Raw genomic sequence first — 20,805 nt, 5'->3', positions numbered from 1 at the left:
TCACCCGCCACAGAGATCGATGCTTTGTCTTCGGCTACATTGTCGACTGCGCTTGCATCAGCAGCATGACCAGCTGGCTCAGCTGAACCTGCGCCCCATCTGAACGCGGCTTCTCTGTCATCCCGGTTGCTAGAGCCCTGAGGAACCTGCTCACCAGTGCCTGTTCCTGTGTTGTTCTTCCGACTTGACAGCTGTGCACCGCCGCTACCTTTTCCGTCTGCCGCGTTCGACTCTGATTGCGGCCATGTATCGTTGTCCTCGCTAATTTTCTTCGGAGGCTTCTCAACAGTGGCCCAGGCCCGCTGTCCTTGAGAACCATTGCCACCCTTCCGCCCTTGACCCTTCCCCGTTGTATCCTTTCCTTCCTTCGACTCTCCTTCTCCGTGCTGCTGCTGACCCCCCGTGTGCCCCGCACGCATGTTTTCCCCTCGCAAGCCGTCATGCCTTTGATCCTGACCGCCTCGAGTGCTCTCCGTATGCCCGTTGCCTACACTGCTTGCCGTTTCTCCTTCACCTCTTCCGCGCTGATTCAGGCCTCGCCGCCCCCCCGCCCCCGTTTTCGCGTTGTCACTGGTGGGCCTGTCTCTGCCTGGCTGCTGCGCATTTGCCTGTCCGTGACCCCCTGGCGCACTGGATAACCCATGTGAATCTTTCTGACCTGGAGTGGCACTACCGCTCTGCTGACTCCCTCCCCCGCTGTTTGCGCCTCCTTGTACTTCATCAGCCTTGGTATGCGTCGCGACTAAAACCGCTGGTGCTGGCCGGGTAGCTAGAAGAGCTTTGAATGACAAGTCACCACCTCCCCCATTGCCTAGGCGCGGAATGGGTCCACTCGACTGTGTTGACGATCCTCCCCCTCGCTGTCCACCCTCTCCTCTCCCAGGTTTCTTCAGCAACCCCGCTCTCTGTCCTGCTCCACCGCTCTCATTTGACTTGGGCGCGGCCGGAGCAGATGGGAAGGACGCGCTTGATAACTGCCAAAGAGTCGCATTCTTATGGAGATCTTTGACAGATTTGCCGGTGGCACCTGTTCCATGGGGTGTACCACTTTGCTGCTGATTCTGTTGCTTGCTTCCGGACCCGCCTGCCATTTGCTGCGAATAATTACTTCCCTTCAGTTCTGGGGATCCCGGACCATACGGCAACAGCGGTGCAGCAGCTATCAAAGGGGGCTTCTGCGACGCCGCTTGCGCTGATCCACCTGACATAGTGTGAAACTGAGACTGTGGCGCTGACGTGTTAGAAGGGCGCTGTACACTATTCTGACTCTGATGTGGCGCTGTATCCCCGGAATCTGCCCCTGAATGTCCTGGTTGCTGACTCCGTCCGCCCTTCGAAACGCCGTGATCTTCCCCCTCTCGTCTACTGCTATTGCTGTTGCTACTTGCCTGCGGTCCCTGATCTGCTCCGTCCTCGACACCGTTGATGCGTCCTTTAGAAGCCCCCACAGCAGCTGTGCCCCCTTCCCCTCCTTCCTCCTGGGCAGTCACGGCAAGGCTCGTGTTACCAGAGGCTCGCCAATTGCCACTGTGAACTCCCGTTTGTGGAGGATGCTTGCTTTTACCTTTTCCTTCAGTAGACTCGGAAGTGTTCGACGCGCTGCCTAGGCCGTGTCTCCCTTGCGGAAGAGGTGAGCTTCGGCCACCGTGTTGGCTTGAACCTGAATTCCCTCCACGGAGATTGGGCAACGGAAGCATTCCACGGGGGAGAGGCTTCTGCGCACCGGCCTGTTCGGCTGAATCGCGCGCAGGTGAGATCGTCTGAGTGCAGCGGACAGCAGTATCCGGACATATCCGTATGACAGTCAGACATGCTACATAGCTCCTGTCTAGCCGTAAGGCGCCAGCAACTACGCCTCGTCCTCGATTTATACCTGGGATGCCTCTTCCCGGATGACGCTCCTCGACACCCCAGCTTAAGGTCATCTCTGTCCTACCAAGCACTACAAGCTACCGCTCCGGCCCGCAGTTGCGGGGTTACCTTGAAACTGCGAACGAGCACAGCAGCAGCTGCCTTTGCTGCCCCCACACTGACTATAACATGTCGACCCACCGACTATAGCAAGTCTTCACGGAGGTACTACCGCACCCAGCCGGCATGGACATACTCAATTGCTACGGGGGAATTCTGTGATACTGACCAACGTATGGACCATCGAAATGTAAACTTTGTCATAAGCACACTATCACCGCAGCAGAATTTCTGACGACATTGAGAAACCTCCGTACTCGTCGGTGCCTCCAACCGTGAAGAAACTCACTCTCACTGTAGCAGTGCTGGGTCTTTGTTGCTTTTCAGACTCGTGTTTGTGATGCGAGCCCTCGCCCTCCGTTCGCCTCTGTCCTTCTGCAGATGGAGGACCAGCGCTAGCCGCCCGGCCTGATGCCGCTGCTGCTCCAGAGCTAGACGATGAGCTCGGGCCGGGAGACTGCCTCCAGGTACCTTCTGGACGTAAATCAGAAAGCATAAAGACATGTGAGGCCTTGGAAACAGCCGAAAACGGCATGCTACATACAGACACACAAGACGGCCGTCGTCCCCTGCCTAACAAATGCTGACGCAAGCAAGACGACATGACCAGATGACACTAAACCAGTACCACCACACCAACGTGTTATGGCTTTTATCTCACCTATTGCAGGAACGGCCTCGGCTCCTCGCTTATGCGCACTTGGGCTTCGGCTGCTTCTGTTAGAGACCCTTGTACTCAGATGTCTGCCAGAGGGTTGCTGTGAATGTTCTTCTTCCTCTTTGTGTCTCTCTTCCAAATGCTTATTCACCAGCGCACCGAAACGATACCTCGGCCTCTCCGCACTCTCTCCTCCAGTACTCGACTCCCCCCCAGCCTGACCAGACAGTAACGGCGACTGCTGATGCTGTTGCTGCTGTCTGACGCTTCCGCCTCGACCACCTCTGATAAGGGGAGGTAGGCCTTGCACGTCGGTGGGCGATGGCGTCGCCGTCGAGGACACACCCCCAGCAGCGCTTCGACCTCGATGTGCCGCGTCCCCTCGCCCTGTACGCCAAGTCTCAAGTGACTCGCTAGGTGGCGGCGGCGGTTGGGCCTGGGCACCACCATGAATCAAACTCGAACCTCCTCCCCGTGCAGTTCCTTCATGCTCGATAATATTGTTTGGAACCGAATGACCAGGCAAAATGCCAGACTGTGCATTGCCTGCTCCCAACAAGGAAGCACCCTGCTTCGAAACCGCGCTGGCGTTCCCTGGTCCACGCCTGTCAATACCGCGGCTACCACCGTGACCACCCGCAGGAGGAGGAGGCGGAGGGCGGTTCTGCTGCTGGCCGCCGTTATTGGCCGCAAACTGCCCTCGAGCCACAGAGCCGCCGCCCATGTTGGGATCCACTGCAGTACGCGGCTGCGCACTACTAGCTCTAGGCAGACGCTCTGGGGTGACGCCATTCGTTGGCCTCCTCCAGTCCTCCTCTTCCATAATGACTGCAGACCTTCCTCGATCTCTTGCATTTTTACTCTCCCCTCGTCCCGCGCTGTCTGAAACACTAGCACCAGCATGCTGCACATCAGCGGGTGGTGGCACCGGCGCTGAAGGTGCAGGTGTGCCTTGCTCCTTAGCAAGCCTCGCATCGAGTTCCTGCAGTTTCCTGATGGCCCTTTCCTTTTGTTCTCGTTCACGTTGTTCCTCCTCGCGTCTCTTTTGCTCAGCCTTGACACGCATCAACTCTCTCTGTTTCTCCATGTCGATCTCCATTACACCATCTGCTCCCGCGCCAGCAAACAAGTACGGCCTTGGAGGGGCACTAACCAGACCTTCCCCTCTCCGCTGCAAGAGCTGCGGTCTCTGGAACGCGGTGTTGCCTGATTGCTGGGCTTGTTCACTTGTTTGCCTCCACGAGCGTTCGTGAAGAAGCGTGTTCTGTTGATACATTGAATCCGCACCGGCCCAGCTTGGCAATGTGTGACCGAAGGCACCTCCACGTACCCCGCCTGGAGGAGGAACCGACGGAGGTGCCGGTTGAGACCCTGCAGCTCCATCTCCTCGCATGTGATGGTACGGGTACGGCTCCTGGGGTGGTTCCGGCGGCGGATCCCGTCGGCCTACAGCCATAAAAGAGAGATACCCCGCGACCAAAGAGCCTTGCATGCCCGGCATGACGTATTGAGGAAGTGGGCTCGCTCCACAGCCTCCATAGAAACCTGAGCGGCCAAACCCTCCTAACTCCGAAGTCTCTCCTGCGTTGCCCTGCAGGAAATCCTCCTCTTCTTCCGGCTCTTCGTCCGCCCATCGGCGCTGCGTAGTTGCAGGCCGAGATGGAACAGAGCCTGTTGCTCCGGTACCATCGGCCGCAGTCGCTGACTCTCCCAACTCAAAGAGCTCCTGCAGCCCTAAACGTCTTTGGCCTCCACCCTCAGCTTTCTGCTGTTCCACGCGGCGAAGAGCCTCCTTCGCGCGTTTTTGCCGGTCTTTCTCTTTCTGCGCTTCCAGCTTGACTTGCTCCGCGCTCTTCATTAAATCGGGGAAAGCTTCTTCATCTACAGAACCTGTTACCGCATTTGCTGCAAATGGACACGAAAAAAAGACGCGATGACGAGGCCAACGCCAACGGCCAAAGACTAGCATGCACCACAGCCAAGAAAATATGCTAGACGACGCGAAACGCCAGACAAGAAGTCAGCTGTGGAAACACACCGCTGTAACATCCGAAATACCCCGAAGAATCAAAACACTTCTTGCGTATATGGTCGCGCCTTCTCAAAATCGAAGTCATGTCCGCTATGAGCTCTTCCTGAGTCTGCTTTTGGTGATCCGCGGACCATAAAAGCTTGCACATCTGTTTGAAGTAGGAAGAGTCCGGGATCTTAAAGCGTGCCAGGAGACCCAACGGAGGAAAGCGACCCCGTCCAAAACACAGGACAGATGAGCTACTGTGCCACGGGAATTCCTAACACCGAGGGAAGGGTGCTTAGGTGACTGCTTATACACGGCCTCAGTGGGCAATGCGGACACATCGTGCTCGTCAGAGTCGCCAAGAGATTCTCTGAAGTTGCAGTACACAACAAGAAAGGCACTCCTCATCACAAGTGCACCTACTTGCACTGCCTGCATTCAAGAAAGTCGGCTGCGCCGACGACGATGCGTTCGCTGATGGCGCTGAAGTAGACGCGCCAGAGACACCACTCTTCCAGGCCGATCCGGACGGCTTGACAGTTCCCGCGGCGGTGTTAACAGCACGACCTCGGACGCTGACACTTATCCCAACTGCAAAAAGAAACATGAATCAGAGCGATGGATACGCGTAATCACTACTCAACTCTAAGGACACGCACTGAGTGAGAACCGAAGAATTACCCAGGCAAGTTTCCTAACGGGGGCTCTAAGGATCAGAAACCAAGTGTCCATACTGCTACGAAGCACACAGGGACAGCGAACCACGAACAAGCGACAAAGAGCTGCCCGACCCTGGAACAGCACGACCCACACTTGGAACTCGCTCACGCGCTACCTAGGGGAAGCTTACAAGTGTCACTCCCCCGGGAGCACCAGTCCACCGTGACAATAACCGCAGCTCCCGGTGCTACTAGTGGAACCTAGTGAAAACCAGTTGCCTGGAAGAGCCTACCTTTTTTCGTTGACGTGATCAGTTTCGACAATGACATGCCCGCCGCCCCGGCTCCAACTGCCTTGCTGTCCTCCTCTCCTTGCGGAGCCCCCGTAGACGCGGCAGACGGAGAGGGAGCGAAACCACCCAACGTCGCGCCATCCGTCTCTACTGTTGACGGCTTGTTTCCCGCACGGCCGGCAACTGCAGAGGACACGTGGGAATCAAAGAAGAGCTGGTGTTTTCGGCTCACCGGGGGCTGGGCTAACGCACTTCACAACCGGTGTATATCTGCTTTTTACAGTCAGCATCCCGGCTTCACAGGACTGCAAAAACCGGTTCCTTGAACTATTCGTTGTTCGTATCCGCTTCGTCGAACACACCCAGAGCGGCGCTGTCAATATTCGCAGTCCTTCTTTCGGTCCTGAGACACAAAACTGCAAGAGCGTGCACCAACTGTCCAATCAACGAGTTGAACCCATCCTAACGACCGCATCAATTTGCACAGAAAAATCGTACCTACGCTTAACCTTTCAACCGGAAATCAGACTCTAGTCGAGAAAGAGAGTCCCTGCCAACTGAGTCCATGCTTACCCCCATCTGCGCTTCCCTCCTGACCTTTCCTCTCGTTACCCTGGCTGACATTCCCATCGCTCTGAATATCCTCCTTTTTCTCATTCTGACTAACTGCCGGGGCTTTGTCTCTTCCATCCTTCCCGTCTCGCGACGCAGGCCTGCCCCCACTTCCGCCGGTCTGGCCAGAGCCTGCTCCGCCAACCGCGCTCTTTCCACCGTTCTGAGACGAGGTCAACAGCTGCTGTTTTGACGCAGAAACCGGAGGAAAAAGCGCCGATGACACTCCGAGATCCGCCACCCCAGGCAAGGGTGCGGCAGGAGGCTGCGGCACTACAGCCCAACCGCGCGCAGGAGTCGGCGTCTGTAAGCCATGGAAAATGGATATCGAAGAACAAAGGCATGGCTACAAATACATGCGAGGGAACAAACAGGGACGCGCAGGAACCGCTGTCTCGCGAACAACACTCCAATTAGAATCACCTCGGCGCAAGCCCGGCCACTGCGCGTTTACACGTATGGAGGGCACAAGCACTCCATCGATAACCACTAGACATACCGGCCCCAAGCACATGCTGCCTCGATACCTTATCCCGAAGAAAACAAGAACGCTGCACTCCATCGATAGACCACTAGACATACCGGCCACAAGCACATGCTGCCTCGATACCTTATCCCGAAGAAAACAAGAACGCCGCGCCAGCCCTGAAGAGTCTCCCTCCTAACACCCAGTCTGCGTCAAGAGGAGCATTCACGTAACGGAACACCTTCCACCGGAATCGGCAGAACCGCTGCTCTCGCGTAGATGTAGCACTGCCCCGTGGACATTGAAGAAGGCCGAAAGTGGAAGTCTGCACGCTGTCCCGCAGACAATACGAAGAAATAATTACACTGGGGTTCCCTTTCCGATCCTGTCCCGCCGCATGAAACTGTACGCTTCTCTGACAGACGCCCCAAAAAAGTCGCCAACACTCGTGAAACACAACGACGCGCTCAGCACAGCAGGAACATTCGATCACTGTCCCTGGGAGTTCTCACCTTGGCAGCTTGTTCCTTGAGATCGATGAGCGAGACAGCAGCGATTTTGACGGGTCGTGGTGCAGTGACTTTGGGACCTCGCCCAAGGCTTGGTGTGGCGGTCGGCCCCATCCCCCCTCCGCCCCCGCCGAAGGTGTTCATGGTGAATTTGTGTCGTTGAAAATGCTGATACGAAAAAGTCCTCCACGCCTTTTGGCGACAGCCTCAGTATCCCCAGGAAGGGTATGAACTAAGGTGTAAGACAAGCTTAGACTGTGAAGAAGACCTCTCCAGAGGGTAAGCCAGAAAAGGCTCAAGTATAAAAGCGGGACGAGAAAGACAGAAACGGCACGACGACAGGACGGCAAAAAGATGCCAGTGCTTACCAGCTGAACCGGCGGCACCCCGTCGACAAACCCCCCAACCACGCCTCGGAAAAAAAAGACACTGCACAAGACGTCCTGACTGCGATGCTTAACACGGAACCGTCGAGATGGAGAGAGACCATCACTAGCGTTGTCTTTCGGTTCCGAAACAACTCAACAGTCACGACTGGTCGCACGACTTGGCTGCAAAAAAAGCAAGGACAAAACCCTCACGTCAACCCCTTGCAGTCCATATTAAGACGCCTGGAAAGAAGAGACTCCGTAGAATTGCACGAGAACGCTTGGTCTGAAAGGTCTGTACGCTCCGCGATGGTGACTCGCAAAGTCGGGAAAGAGACATATAGGTAACAGTCTGCGTGTCGTACTGGCACGCACAGGCAGCTGAGGAGATGCGGCGAGAAATCTGCCACCACGGTAGCATGGAACTAAGCAGACGACAACAACGGGAAAGAATGCAGAAGCTCTATCCAACTGCGGCCCACCAAAAGTAAACTGATACACACGCGGCCTCTACCCAGCGTATGCTCGGGAACACCCTGTACTTATCGCACGTCGCTCCGCTGGGAGCTTCCCGTCCCCCGAGCAACAGTCTTCCCGAAAAGTTCGACAAGAACGCAAAAAACAGAAAAGGAAGCAGACGAAGAGTGCAGAGAACCGCAGGGAAAATCCAGGTTGAAAGCGGGAGGCGCCCCGTTGTCCGCTATGAGAGTAAAACTCGAAGCTTCCCTCCATGAAACGCAGGCGGCAACAGCTCCTTCGTAGAACGAGCCGCTGTTTTGTCTAGACTCTGAAAGGCTGCTCGCCAGCCGACGACCCCAAAAAACAAGGAAACGGAGAAGGCCCTACACTGTGCTCGCGCTGGAAAGAGTTCCGTCTCGCGATACCACGCCCGCCGCCCGCAAGCAGTGGAGGAGAGAGGAAGAAGCGACTCACAAAACCGGAAATGCGCCTGCTACCCCAGACACAGCTGCGGCTGTACCGAGAGAAGAGAAGAATGGACAAAACACCGGAAGGCCCTGCTGGTAGGTGAGCAGGAGATATTCGACCGTCCCACTTGCCTGGCACGTTCCAGAATCGCGACCTCTGTTGCTGAGTAGACTTCCCCCCGCCGCTCAAAATCCCGAATGACGCAGGTCCGAATCACACCGGGTCGTTTCACAAGAACCGCGTGGGGGCGCTCCCCAAGAGGTCTCGGCAGTCCTCTTATACAAGCCGATGATTGATTCCTCAGCTGCTCCCTGCTCCTTTTCGATCGCAGCAGCTAAGGGATGGGGGCTTGCTTGCTCATGCTGCTTAGGCATACGATTGTATGAGATTTAGAGCCGCAGAGGGGAACGGGAGGGAGCGGTGGGGGTGGGGTCTGAGGTGCGCTTGGGGCATGCTTTTCTACGGTCGCGAGTGTTACTAAGCTCCAGTTAACAACAATGTGTAGTCGAGAACTCGGACAGCGTCACCATTTGGTTCTCCACTGGAAGCACGTGAACAACAACGACATCCAGTCGTACGTAATGGTCACTCCCACTGAGCATGCGGGCACGCCTTGGTCCTCTACGCCTTTGCAGACTTCTAAAAAAGAAACACGTTTAGACCGCTAACGGGAATGACTTCTTTTTTCTCTGGTCTGGCTCGGGGTCGCATGCCGCAACCGCGGTTTCACGGTTTTAATCAGCGGTGATGATGGGTTTTATCGACTCTGACATCTGAGCGTATCGTTCACCTGCCTCCGTCAAACAATGCTGGGCCCTCCGTCGGCTCTCCACTTTCGGAGTGAATTTCTCGTTCCCTAAGTCCCCCGGCGCTCACTTAGCTGCTTCACCTACCAGCAGTTAAGCAGAGAACGTGCGCATCGGGAAGGATATATTTCAGCCCTAGCGAATCGTGTTGCTCCTTTCTTGCCATTCTGGCACTGTCACGCTAAGCTGAGCTGCCGTGTTTTCGGCGAAACTGTCACACGCTATTCTGGCCGCTTCTCTTGTCGGGCCGGATTCCCCCTTTCGTGCGGAAGTTCAGCACGAACAAACTTGTGGCGAGCCCCCTCGATCTAACTGTTTCCGTTCGCAACGTGCTGTCCATCGTGACGGAAGCGGTCGCTCTAGTATCCGCTGCGGTTGGGCCAGGTCGGAAGTGGGTTGGGGTCACTCGCGCCGGCGCGAGGGGCGGCACCGCTACTCGAAGTAGCCTGTTACTAACAGCAGCCGAATCTAATGTCCAGACATCTTCCCTATTCTAACCACTTCTGCCGCTGTTAGTAACTTGTTTCTCGTCTGTGAAAGCGAGCCGGTCTTGCGACACCACCCGTCGTGGCTTAGTCTGGCACTTTCATGCCTCAGCGGGACTCAGGCGGACTGCTACAATCCCGTAAGGTGCATCGTTTTCGAGACTTCATAGTTGTTCTGATGTGCGTGACTTCCAGGACTGTCGCCCATACGCATGGTTGCACGCATGGCTACGCAGTATTAGCAGCCACAGAGCAAACGGCTGATACGGCGTCGTTCGATGCAAATACCTCCGCACGAGGGGGGCCACCCTCCGATCGTCTTCAAGGAAGAAAGGAGGTAACAGCACTAGAGTGCAAAGCGAAGCGTGGAGTCACGGGGGAAGGCCATCGCATGCAGATAGCTGTTTTCTTCTTTACTGCACTACGCCTTGAAGCGAGCCTGAACCTCCCGTTGACCAACGTGTGGTCGTCTACACTGACGACTCCCTAGTTCGTTTGGACTGGAGAGCGGAGGTTTGGAGTCACTTCGGCACGTGCTGAGCGGGGTAGCAGACTACTCCTGAACCGCTCACTGTAGGCAACTAATCAGAACCCCATCGACAACAACGGAGGAAGGCCATGTAAGTTGTCCCCTTTACCAAGACAAAAGCACGAGAGTTCGCAAGTGGCCTGTTGAGGAGCACCCGAAGTAGCCACACACACGGAATTAGGGCATAAAGGTGGCAGACAAAAGCTGGTACGGCTGCAGCCCGGCGCAGTCCTGGGTTAGTGTCAGCAAGGGTAGCCGAGAACCGAAAGTGGAGAAAACGGGCTTCGACACGGTGCCCAGAGGCACAGAATGCGCGGCGTTCGGACACTTTCAGAAAGCTTCGCATCGTTGCGGAAGCGAGAGAGGTTAGACAAACACGGAGACCAGCAAAAAATCGCTCAGTGCTCACGGGAGCAGAAACAAACTTCCTCCGGGCTCAAAATGGACTGGGGGAAGGAACTGCATAGGCGGGGTCTTGCAATAGTTACACAACCATGGAGTTGGGGGTGATCCGGAGGTAGACAGTACGACAGAGAGGAGCCACCTTGACTTACTTCTCTGAGTAAAAGCGTCTGAGTTGGTGACGATATAGTACGCAAGGCAGAGTAGGCGAGTCGTTTCAATATCAGCACTACCGCAGCCGTTGACATGCAATATCAGTTAGATTACACTATGACGTGTCCCCCCCATTGTCTGCTCAGTGAACTGTCTCAACGTGTACAATTCACAATGCGCTGTCACTCCAAGTACACACAAAGCAGTATCTGTATAAATACTCTCTCTACAGAGCTTCAAGAAACTGATACCTCCGCCGATGGCCGCCGGCTCAAAAATTACTGCTACTTTGGCTCCTATGAAGCAGCATTGTTAACCGATCTGTTTTTTGTCTTCTGATATCTTCAAAATGACTCTCGCCGGCTGGTCGGTTTGTTAAGAAAACGACGTTGCTGGCTGGGCTGAAGTGTGGTTGTGAGAAACGCGCGAGTCTGGCTTAACTGCTGTCCCTTCCACGGTCCTTCGATCACTGGTCCTTGCAGGTTTTTCGGTGGTGCACCGGGGCGTGCTAAGGGGGAACAACAGCTCTTTTGGTGGCAGAGGGCTACTTGTCGCCAGTGAACGCTACGGCTGTTTTCTACTCTTGTAGATACTGGGCCAGATCAGCTCTCCTGGGGATTTTGACATCAAGTCGGATAAAGGCTGTGCTTCTTCTATGCTTTGCTTGTTCTTGCGTTTGTGTTCTTGTAGGTCTGATCCGTTTATTCCTGTTGGCGTTTCTGCTGTAGACTGTGCACTGGCCTCTGACGCTTCATATTGGCCTCGTGTCTTACTTGTTAGTGATGCCAATCCTTATCTTGGACTTTCTGTTAAGAGTTGTTAGGATTCTTTGAATGCTTCGCCACCCCATAGTGAGCTATTCTCGTGGTTGAACGAACTGCTCGACAGGTTGGTCATACCACTGGAGATCAGAGGTGCGATGCAACAGGCAAGACAAGTAGAAGCTTATAACCGTTAGAACAGGCTATCCAGATCGCCAATCACGGCATGCAGTACTGTAAGAGAGATAATTCCATTGGCGGCGAGATGGCATCAGGGAGAGACCCCCAGCCGATTCAGCACACGGCACTATAGACCCGGAACTCAGACCGACCAGCAAGTGCCCTAGCAACAGACCCCTCACTTTTCCGCTGAAGAGACTGCGTTTGATCTGGATGCTCGCACTATCAGACACCTCTCAGAAACTCCTGGGGCGGTAGTAGGCAGAAGACCGACTGCGCATTCCACTCATGCCAAGCGGACTGCCACCGTCGAGGAATCCTCAGGAGAAATTTTACTGCACGAAGTGGTTCTTTCGACAGGTTCAAGCCATGATGACAGTAGTATTCCCGGTGAAAAGAAGAGCCGGACCTGCAAATGGTTCCTTACTGTTCCGCGGACAGGGCCCGCATTCGCGTACTACACTATCCTCACACGAATGGAGGTGTTAGCTGGCACACACGAAACCACTTGCTGATCAAAAGTCTACCTGCTCAAGAATGGCCTTGTAAACAAACGGGCGGACGAAAGCCCTCGGTATGTGGAGGCTTGCCTTTACTTGCTCTACACGTCAAAACCATTGAATTTCTTTGGCTGACCTCTGTGCGACTTTCGCCTCGAGTAGAAAGCACTTCGCTACCGCTCTGCCCAAAACGGCATGTCCCATTAGCAATTACCACTTACTAGCGTCCCAGAATTACAGACTCCTCATTGTTAGGCCGTTGAGTCTACTACACGAATAACTCATCACCACAAGTCTAGGTGAAACAGAGCATTTGATTTCTTTCTGGTCTTCATGACCCAGAGCTCCACGACTCCAGCAGTTGCCAGTCTTCAAACAAGTAGCAGAGAACAACTGTGAGGAGAACTCTGTCTTCCCCACACTTTTCCCGGCTATGTGGAAGCTAAACTGACATGCGACCAGCCCAAGCTGCAGGGGCGCACTTTTCTAGTTCTCCTATGTGATGAGGATTGATGGTTCCCTTACAGGAAGAAGCTAACGGGCAGAGGAGACAACTGAAGATCTCACCATCGATCTCGGGGGACTGCTGTGCATCCAACTAGCGACTCACGCTGGCTGATCATTCTTGCTGTTCGTTTCTAGTGTTGCGTCATGAGAACATATCTTCTAGTACTCAGTTTGCTATTGCTCTTTACCCCGTCTTTGTCCTGCTAGCGGCGCCCTTGTTAGTCACCAGCTGCCCGTTTCTCCCATCTCGCTTCTAAGCCATCGCTGGCAGCACTGCTGGCCACTCCTACTACTAGCTGCTCAAAGAAGAAGGGGGGTGGTTTCGCAGGATTCCTCTTTTTTTCTCGAGGAACTTTACTTTCCACCTCTGTTTGTCTCCGCTTCTGTTCAGGGGACCTCTCAAGGCGAATGTCCCCACTTTTCGTGTCGTATTACACGCCTGGGAAAACAACGCGGCTCTCCGACCTCTTCTTGGTCTCGATTGTACGACTACACGACTCATTCCGTCAGCAACTGGATGTTTAATTCTGCTCATCTCTTAAGTAAGAGTTGTACTGATGTATCTTGTTTCTATTGCTGGATTTTGATCTCTTTCTTTCGCCTCAACATTTTCAACAGCGCCGGACACCCCGAGAAGGCTTTCTTCATCGCCGTCCCGACGTCTCGATTGGCCATTCTCTCGATCTTCTCGTTGAGCAAGAAAAAAGGGAGTTTCTGTCCGAGCTTTCTCCTGCTGTCGTCTACTCGTCGTCCTGCACTTTTTCCGCTCCACACGTTCTCAAAGCGGCATTCGGAAACACGAAAGAGACAGACACGTAGAGTGGCACCAGTGAATCACCGGCTTCTCTTTCTCTTGTTTCCGATGAAATGGAAAGATGGAGCAAACGCCCTCCTATTCTTGTTCTGTTGTCTTGAGGTCTCCGGAGGGAGGGCTAGGGACAGTTGTGTCGGAGGTTTCACTTCTGCTCCATCGTGACTAGGGAAGTGATAGCGCCCTGACGACAAAACAAGACGCCCGTACTTTCAGGACTGCTTCCGACGAAGCATTTTCGCAGACGCGCCAGTGGAGGGGGTATGGTGCAATTGAGCTATTGATAACTCGTGATGTACTACAGTAGGACAGGAAGAGGTGGAAGAGAGCTTTTTCATGTCTCGAGGAAGTCTTGTGAGAACAAAGGGCTTCTTTTTTTCTTCTCTTCTGCCTTGTGGTCTGTGTTAAGTCACCTCGTCTGTTCTGGCACTGCCTTCTCTCTCCCTCCTCCCGACGCACCTCTTTTCCACTCCTTCATCACTCGGACACACATTGACTCCCCTGCGTGCGTCCTGCCGTCCATCACGCGTCTCGCTGTATACAGCCGGTTGTTTTACGAGGAGGAGACGGAAGACATTAAGCCGGCGTTTGTTCTAGTCTTTCTATCTATCGTTTACGGCAACAAGAACCACGGAAAGCGACTGACAAGGGAGGTAGGAAGACGTCTTTCTTTGTGGGGAAAAGTGTTTTGTTGCGGAGGAGTTTTTTTCCGTGTAATTGCAAAGCTTTGGAGAGGCCGACATTGACACTAATCCTCGTTACTATTAGTGCTACAGGAATCAGCATCTTCTATGTGGTACCCGGGATCCGAAAGGGAAGAAGGGAAGAGAAGAACCAAGACAGAGATATTTCTACTCTCACAATATTCGCCAGAAACATGAATAGTGATATATCGTCTTCATATCTGCCTTCCATCAAGACTCCTGCGGGAGGAGGAGGAAATCCACTAGTCGTCGTATCTTCACCGTCAACGGCGCCGGGCCTCCTTCCTCATGTGCCATCTACAAGCTTCACCACCCAAGGGGGGGGAGAGAGAGGAGGAGGAGGAGAAAGAGGCGGTGTAGTCAGATTACCTGCCGGAACTGCGACAGGAGCTGTAGTTGTCTCCCCGTCATCACCTGTGCTTAAGCATGTAGGAAATAAGGGTATACGTGAAGCTGCTTTACGTATGATGAAATCGGTTAGGTCTGGTAAAGTTCAACTGGATAGTCATGAAGGGAGGAAAGCGGGCCGAAAGACCAGCTTTACTGACCAGCAAGAGAGTCTGGATAAAGAAGAAGAAATCGCTCTTGTCTCAGGTGTACGTCTAAGCAGCGTCATTGCTTTTGAAAAGTTTCTTGAGAACACTCTTCAGATCTACGCCTCCCGAAGTCTCAAACAGATCAGAGGGAAAGAAGACTCTTCACAAGCTCAATCGACAGTAGCTATGTCCGTCTTCAATCTACCTTTTGACGCGCAAAGGCGTGCTACAGGTATGGTGTATATACAGGGCGATGGTACCCGTGTGCACGAAAGACGAAAGATTCGTGATGTATAAGTGTTGCATAGGATACGACGGACGCATCCTTTCCATGTATCTACGTTATTCTTCAGTCTATGATGGCGCGTGCTACCTTGACGCGCCCCCGTTATCCGTGTAATATCACCGTCAATCCATACACAGGGGCCCGAGATTCTCTCGACCTACATACTAGTGTGTATATGCATTCATATAGAAGGGGGTGTAGCGAGCTTGCCAACCTAGATATATGTATGGATGGACGTATCCGTCTGACCACATCTGAGTACTATACTGATAAGAGGGTGAACGTTTTTTTTCGGGTGTACATACCTCCGTGTGTCACTTATCAGTCGCGCTCTAGGGGGGATGAAGGGCTCTGGAGAAAAACATTCTATCTGCATCATCTCTCTGTCCTAGATGAAGGGCTCTGGAGAAAAACATTCTATCTGCATCATCTCTCTGTCCTGGATGATGAGAGCGATGATTGCTTTTTCCTTTCACTGCGCTTACAAAGAAAACAGAAGTAGTGCTTATTCCTCTCTCTCTCCGTGTCTTTTTCATGGATTCGTTCATATTCGGAAACTACTGTTAGCATCTTCAGACGGCATCTTTCTTGCCTGTATGCACATCTACCTCCCCCTTTCATCTACAGTAACTCTTTCTTTTCCTCTTCTTCTAGTAGTCCTGTACCTCTCTGTAGAGAAACTGAAAAGCTCATCTCAGAACACGTCAGCACTGGTGTAACGTCCATTCTCTCTTCTGTCTGGATAACGTTGATTCCTGTCTTTCTCCAAACCACTTCTCCGGGCGCGGGAATACATTTCTTCTGTATTCAACCAGACGCGAGCCGCTGGAGGAGTATCTTCGCTGCAATGAGAAGTCCGCGACCCTCAGAAGCTCGTACTTTACTCTTCTTAGCATCCATGGCTGAAGCCTGTCGTCGATTCGAGGAAGCAGATGTGTATGTAGTCCAGCTCCTTGTCTGTATGGCTTCACGACGTAAGTTCCTCCACCGACCGGATGGATGGAGGTGAAGAAGGACATGAAGCAAGGAGGAGGTTCGCATACGTAGTATCGATGTATTTGTGAAATAGACACCAAATTATAGATGTGTAGAGATGTTTGTCTAAAAACATGTATATACATACATATGTGTAAGTATGCAAATGTCGGAAGCTTTATGTCCTTCTATCATGTTACGTTCTTCCGCTGCCGATGGTTCTTCGCTTTCTTTAGATTGTACTTCCCTTCTCTCTTCATAGATTGGTTTGGGAAGCTCTCATACAGTGACGTATTATATCGGATCAAGTAGTCTGTTCTTCTGTTGTTTTCCTCAGTTCCTGCATGTGCATGTTGATCCTCACCCACTTGATGATGAGTGTCTACTACCCACCTGTAGCCGTATACGTCTTTTTTTTGTATCTTCTCTATACTCTCTCTCATCCTGAAAGAAGGATCAGAGTCTCTACCCATTGACCTTGGGACTCCATCACTAGTTTCACTAACTGCGGCTTTCTGCAAGAAGTTGGGTCCTAAAGGAATATCCCTGTGAGTACTTCAGATAGTGGAGATTCATGTATATATATCTCTTTCTTCTTGTTTGGTACATCCATCATACTACTCAGTTCTCTTCACCTCTTTATCATGTACCAAGGCGTGTCTCACATATATATTTCTTCTTGGGTTACCTTTCCTTTCTTTCTTTCTTCCGTCCTAACAGAGCAAGAAATGACGCAAGATGAACGCGTGTGTATCCAGAGAACTTTTCACCGTCGTCTTCAGCAGAGTCGAAATACGTGGAAACAAGCCTTAGCTCTTGAGAAAGCTTTGGAGATTTCGAGTGGTTCCAGCCATCATCACCATCACCATCATGCGCTTACTTCTACTACTACTGCTAACGCGAACAACGGAAGTATCACTAGTAGCAGTAACAATAAGAAGGCTTGTCAGCTAGCAGAGCTCACTCATTACAAGTGAGCGAAAGACTTTGCCTGTCACTATTATTTTCTTTATGTTGATGGCTTCTCTATGTCGTCTTAGTATCTGCGCCTGTGAGGTTTCTGTCACGCGAGGTCTCTATGAATCTTAGGTCTAGATCTTTGTTTCTGTTGTCATTTTATTCAGTGAGTCACGGCGCGTTCTACCTGTATAGACACAGATAGATATGTGTCCGTTCGGTGCTTTGGTCTTCCTGTATTTTGTTAGACGGCTATCTATCTATCTATCTTTAATCTATCTATCTATCTATCCCTTCTTTGCCTGCGTCAATCTACTACCATAGAAGGCGGGGGGACCTCTGTTCCCTTCTCTCCTGCTGTTTTGTTTCATCGCGTTGACTTCCGTGGTAGGGGCGTGATGCCTGCTCTCTCTTTTCTCGCTAGCGGAGGTTAGTACATTTTCGGTAGGAGAGCCCCCTATGGATCCTCCTTTCTTGCCTTCTTCATTTGTCGTTTTTCTCTTCAAGAGAGAGCTGACTTCTCCCCTCAGTCTCTTTCTCTTTGTCTTGATGTATGCATACGAATAGATATATATATGTAGCAACCTGCCGTATACCTGCATATATGTGTGCGTACATACCACAGATACACTCATTCTCTTATTGATACATAGGTCCGGTGTCTGTGCGGGTTGTTTGTTTTTCAGAGGGAAGTTGAAGGTGGAGATTATTCGTCATTGTTACGCGGTGATATGGGCGGTGACGCATCTCATCCTTCCTCATACGTCTTCTTCAGCCAATCGAGTCTTCTCATATAAGACGATTGCAGCCGCGTTTCGTCAAGCTACACAATTCACTGATTCTATTCCGCAGTACCAGTGCCTTGAACTGGCAGAGTTCAATTACAAAAGAGCTGTTGAACTTGCTGACGAAAGTAAGCAGACGAAAAGCACCTTTCCTACTGTGAGGAAGGATGCCTTTACTACTGTTTGACTGCAGGTTGCAGTAGCAGTAGTAGTAGTAGTAGCCGTAGAGCAGCTGTAGAGAAGGTCTTCGAGGCTAGTTAGATTACCTATCTCAAATACATATGTGTAGATGTGCGTATGATGGTAAGAGCAATTAGATCTTCTGTCACTCGAGGTTGCCTTTTGAAGGCTCAATTCAGATACCACATGCATAGACATACATGTAGATTATACGCCATACAGCTCTCAGTACCACACGCATGTGCATACATGCAGAAACATGAACATCCACCGTACATATCTCCACATGTCATCCCGGAAGTTTGTTCGTTTTTTCTGTCCTTTTCCCTCAGGTGAAGTGCGAGCCTGCTATATGTTACGGTTGGAGACTCTGATTAGTTGGTGTAATTTTCTTTATTACAATCTTGAGAAGAGGAAAGAAGCACTTGAATCAGCCAGGAAGACTCTTCAGGAAGGTATTGATAGTCTCGATTCAGTACCAGAAGATCAATATACCCAAGTTGCTGAAGCTTTGGATACTCTCATGAAGAATATCTGGCGATGGAGTCAAGAAACGTCAAAGGATGCGGTCTTTGATTGGTGGGGCGCAAGCTCTTAGTTCTCGCGCTCTTTGCTCCAACAGCGATGATCGCAGCTAGTAGTTATTGCATAGCAGGGATCTTTTCGTCCTACCTGGACGCTCCTGCTTACTGCTCATCAGCGAGGGCGTTTCGTGAACCTGTGACATACCCCTGTATGTAGATGGAATAGACTGAGAGAGATACAATGATGCATAAACCTCTAGTTCATAGCTATGTGTGTATACATAGATCCACATCGCCGTGTCTACACAGGGCACCGATGTATTTGTGTACGTACCTATTGATATCGATTCAAGCTTCTTCTCTCCTGAGCTTCGTTCAATGCAGTCCAGAAAGGAGATCTTTGGTGTGTACTTTTCAGATGAAGGCGGATGATATGTGATAAGAAAATGATGTGATCAGCCGATCATTACAGGTGTGTGGTCGTTCGCTTGTGCTTTCCACCGCGCTGTGTAATCTGACTTTATTTCGAGCAGTTTGCAGCTGCTCCCTCCTCTCTGTCTCTCGTTGATATCTGTTGGCTTTGAAATTGCCTCGTATAGAATCTTGTCAAAAAACAACAAGGGGGGAAGAAGAAGAACGCTTTCTGTTTTGCAGGCGTACTTCAAGAGCATAGCTCACCCAATAACTGTGTATACATCTACACACATGCTTAGCTGTATGAGTTACACATTTTTCAATCCTATACGCGTATTTGACACGTCTTCATCTTCACACGCCCTTCCTTTGTTCAGTTATATATGTGCACATAGCTGCATATATATCTATATATACATATATATTCGTGTATTTCTGAGTGTGAACGCGAAGTTGTGTTTGTATGGCGACTGCATGTCCGTTAGAAAGCAGAGACGAAGGGAAACTGAGCTACGCGCTTTTCCTCACTCTGGGGGTGTGTATATACACTTGGATAAACAGCAGTGATGTTTTTTTGAGTGATGAGATCTCAAGAAGATTTTATTCTCTTCCGTCGTCATTCAGTGCATCTCTGTAGTCACAAGGGCTTGTCAACCAAGAACGCGTTCGCTGTACTTGTCTCTCTTCAAACTAACTCTCTTTTCAAAAGCAAAGCCTTTCGTGAAACAAGGTCCCATCCCATCGTCACAGTCTTGTTTTGTCCTGAGAAGGAAGCTGAGACCGAACATATTTCTATCTTTCTTTCCAGTTAGCTTGTCTTGGCACTCGGGCGTAGAGAGGTTTTTTCTGAAAATAAGGAAACGAAAGCTCATACCCACTCACCGCCTATCTTAGAAACACGTCCTGTTTCTCTGTCTTCTCGTCTCACCCCACAAAGCCCGTTACAGCAGGACAGATAAACGAATGCGCCAATAAAGTCCTAGCAGATCTGGATAAGAAAGTAAGAAACGATCTCAAGCTAATGGAGAATGATCACAAAAACACATATTGACCATACTCTTCACCAGTGAACGTCTGACACTGCATGTCCCCTCGTGGAGGCTTGCGAGAGGGCACTCATCCTTCCGAACCGCGCGCAGGCAGACCTGATACTTGAACCTGTGCGAGGAATGATTCAAGACGGAAGGGGGGAGCGTGAGGGCTGACCCGGGGACCGAGGTATTCCAGGATCAGTTCTAAGCGGTGCCAACCTATCACTTTGGGGTCAACCAGGCAGTCCACCCGGAATTCATCAGTCAGGACAACTAAGAAGTCCCCGCTGCCGTCTACTTCTTGTGTCGAGGGTCGTGCGGGCGGTTTGGAGAGTGAGAGGGGTGACGCAGCGAGACCCCTGCCCAACTGGGGAGCGAAGCTCTGGTGCGGGGATGAATATCGAGTGGAAGTGCCTGGGAGTAACGGTCGGGTTCGGAAAAAGACGGAGAGAGATAGATATGATCAAGTCGAGATAACCCTCGACATGACCCTTTCTTCTCCGTCTCAAGCTGACAGCCAGTTGCCACTCCAATGTCTATCCTCTACATGTCCTCTACTATTATAAGCCCGGCGAACTCCTCCTCCTTTCTCTCTGTTAGTCAGCATCGTCAGCGATGTAGAAAATGTGGCCGATCCGTCGCGTTCACCTCGTCCCACCCCAACAAGTACACATTTTCTGACGTCACCGGTACCTGTGTAGCGTAGTCGCACGGCAAGAAACAGTTTGGCACGGATTTCGTTGTTTGGACAAACGCTTTCCTGGGGGAGACTGCTCTTACTTCTTCCGTGAGCCTGGAC

General features: G+C 51.8%; 3 protein-coding genes across 3 annotated transcripts in view; 2 read left to right on the top strand and 1 right to left on the bottom strand.

Moving 5' to 3' along the window:
• CSUI_002905 (collagen alpha-1 related protein) overlaps positions 1 to 8,653 on the bottom strand; it is a 13,744-nt gene extending 5,091 nt beyond the window's left edge. The window contains exons 1-8 of the mRNA XM_068063104.1: positions 8,612 to 8,653; positions 7,189 to 7,736; positions 6,172 to 6,514; positions 5,599 to 5,781; positions 5,070 to 5,237; positions 2,633 to 4,534; positions 2,261 to 2,445; positions 155 to 1,760 (exon numbers count right to left, since the gene is read on the bottom strand). Of these exons, the coding sequence (XP_067924922.1) occupies positions 155 to 1,760; positions 2,261 to 2,445; positions 2,633 to 4,534; positions 5,070 to 5,237; positions 5,599 to 5,781; positions 6,172 to 6,514; positions 7,189 to 7,329 (4,528 nt within the window). The 5' untranslated portion in view covers positions 7,330 to 7,736; positions 8,612 to 8,653. The remainder of the gene's footprint in view (positions 1 to 154; positions 1,761 to 2,260; positions 2,446 to 2,632; positions 4,535 to 5,069; positions 5,238 to 5,598; positions 5,782 to 6,171; positions 6,515 to 7,188; positions 7,737 to 8,611) is intronic.
• Positions 8,654 to 9,116: 463 nt separating this feature from the next.
• On the top strand, positions 9,117 to 11,671 carry CSUI_002904 (uncharacterized protein). Its single transcript, XM_068063103.1, has 2 exons — positions 9,117 to 10,391; positions 11,338 to 11,671. Exon 1 carries the CDS (start codon positions 9,875 to 9,877, stop codon positions 10,259 to 10,261), a length of 387 nt encoding a protein of 128 aa, XP_067924921.1. The 5' UTR covers positions 9,117 to 9,874; the 3' UTR covers positions 10,262 to 10,391; positions 11,338 to 11,671.
• A 1,122-nt stretch (positions 11,672 to 12,793) lies between these two features.
• On the top strand, positions 12,794 to 19,704 carry CSUI_002903 (14-3-3 superfamily protein). Its single transcript, XM_068063102.1, has 5 exons — positions 12,794 to 15,086; positions 15,956 to 16,114; positions 16,836 to 17,088; positions 17,759 to 17,985; positions 18,370 to 19,704. The coding sequence occupies exons 1-5, from the start codon at positions 14,492 to 14,494 to the stop codon at positions 18,633 to 18,635; spliced, it is 1,500 nt and encodes a 499-aa protein (XP_067924920.1). The 5' UTR covers positions 12,794 to 14,491; the 3' UTR covers positions 18,636 to 19,704.
• Positions 19,705 to 20,805: the final 1,101 nt, after the last annotated feature.

The sequence above is a fragment of the Cystoisospora suis genome (assembly GCF_002600585.1).
Source record: "Cystoisospora suis strain Wien I chromosome Unknown contig_1233, whole genome shotgun sequence".
NCBI lineage: Eukaryota > Apicomplexa > Conoidasida > Eucoccidiorida > Sarcocystidae > Cystoisospora > Cystoisospora suis.
This window is presented reverse-complemented; position numbering and strand designations above follow the sequence as displayed.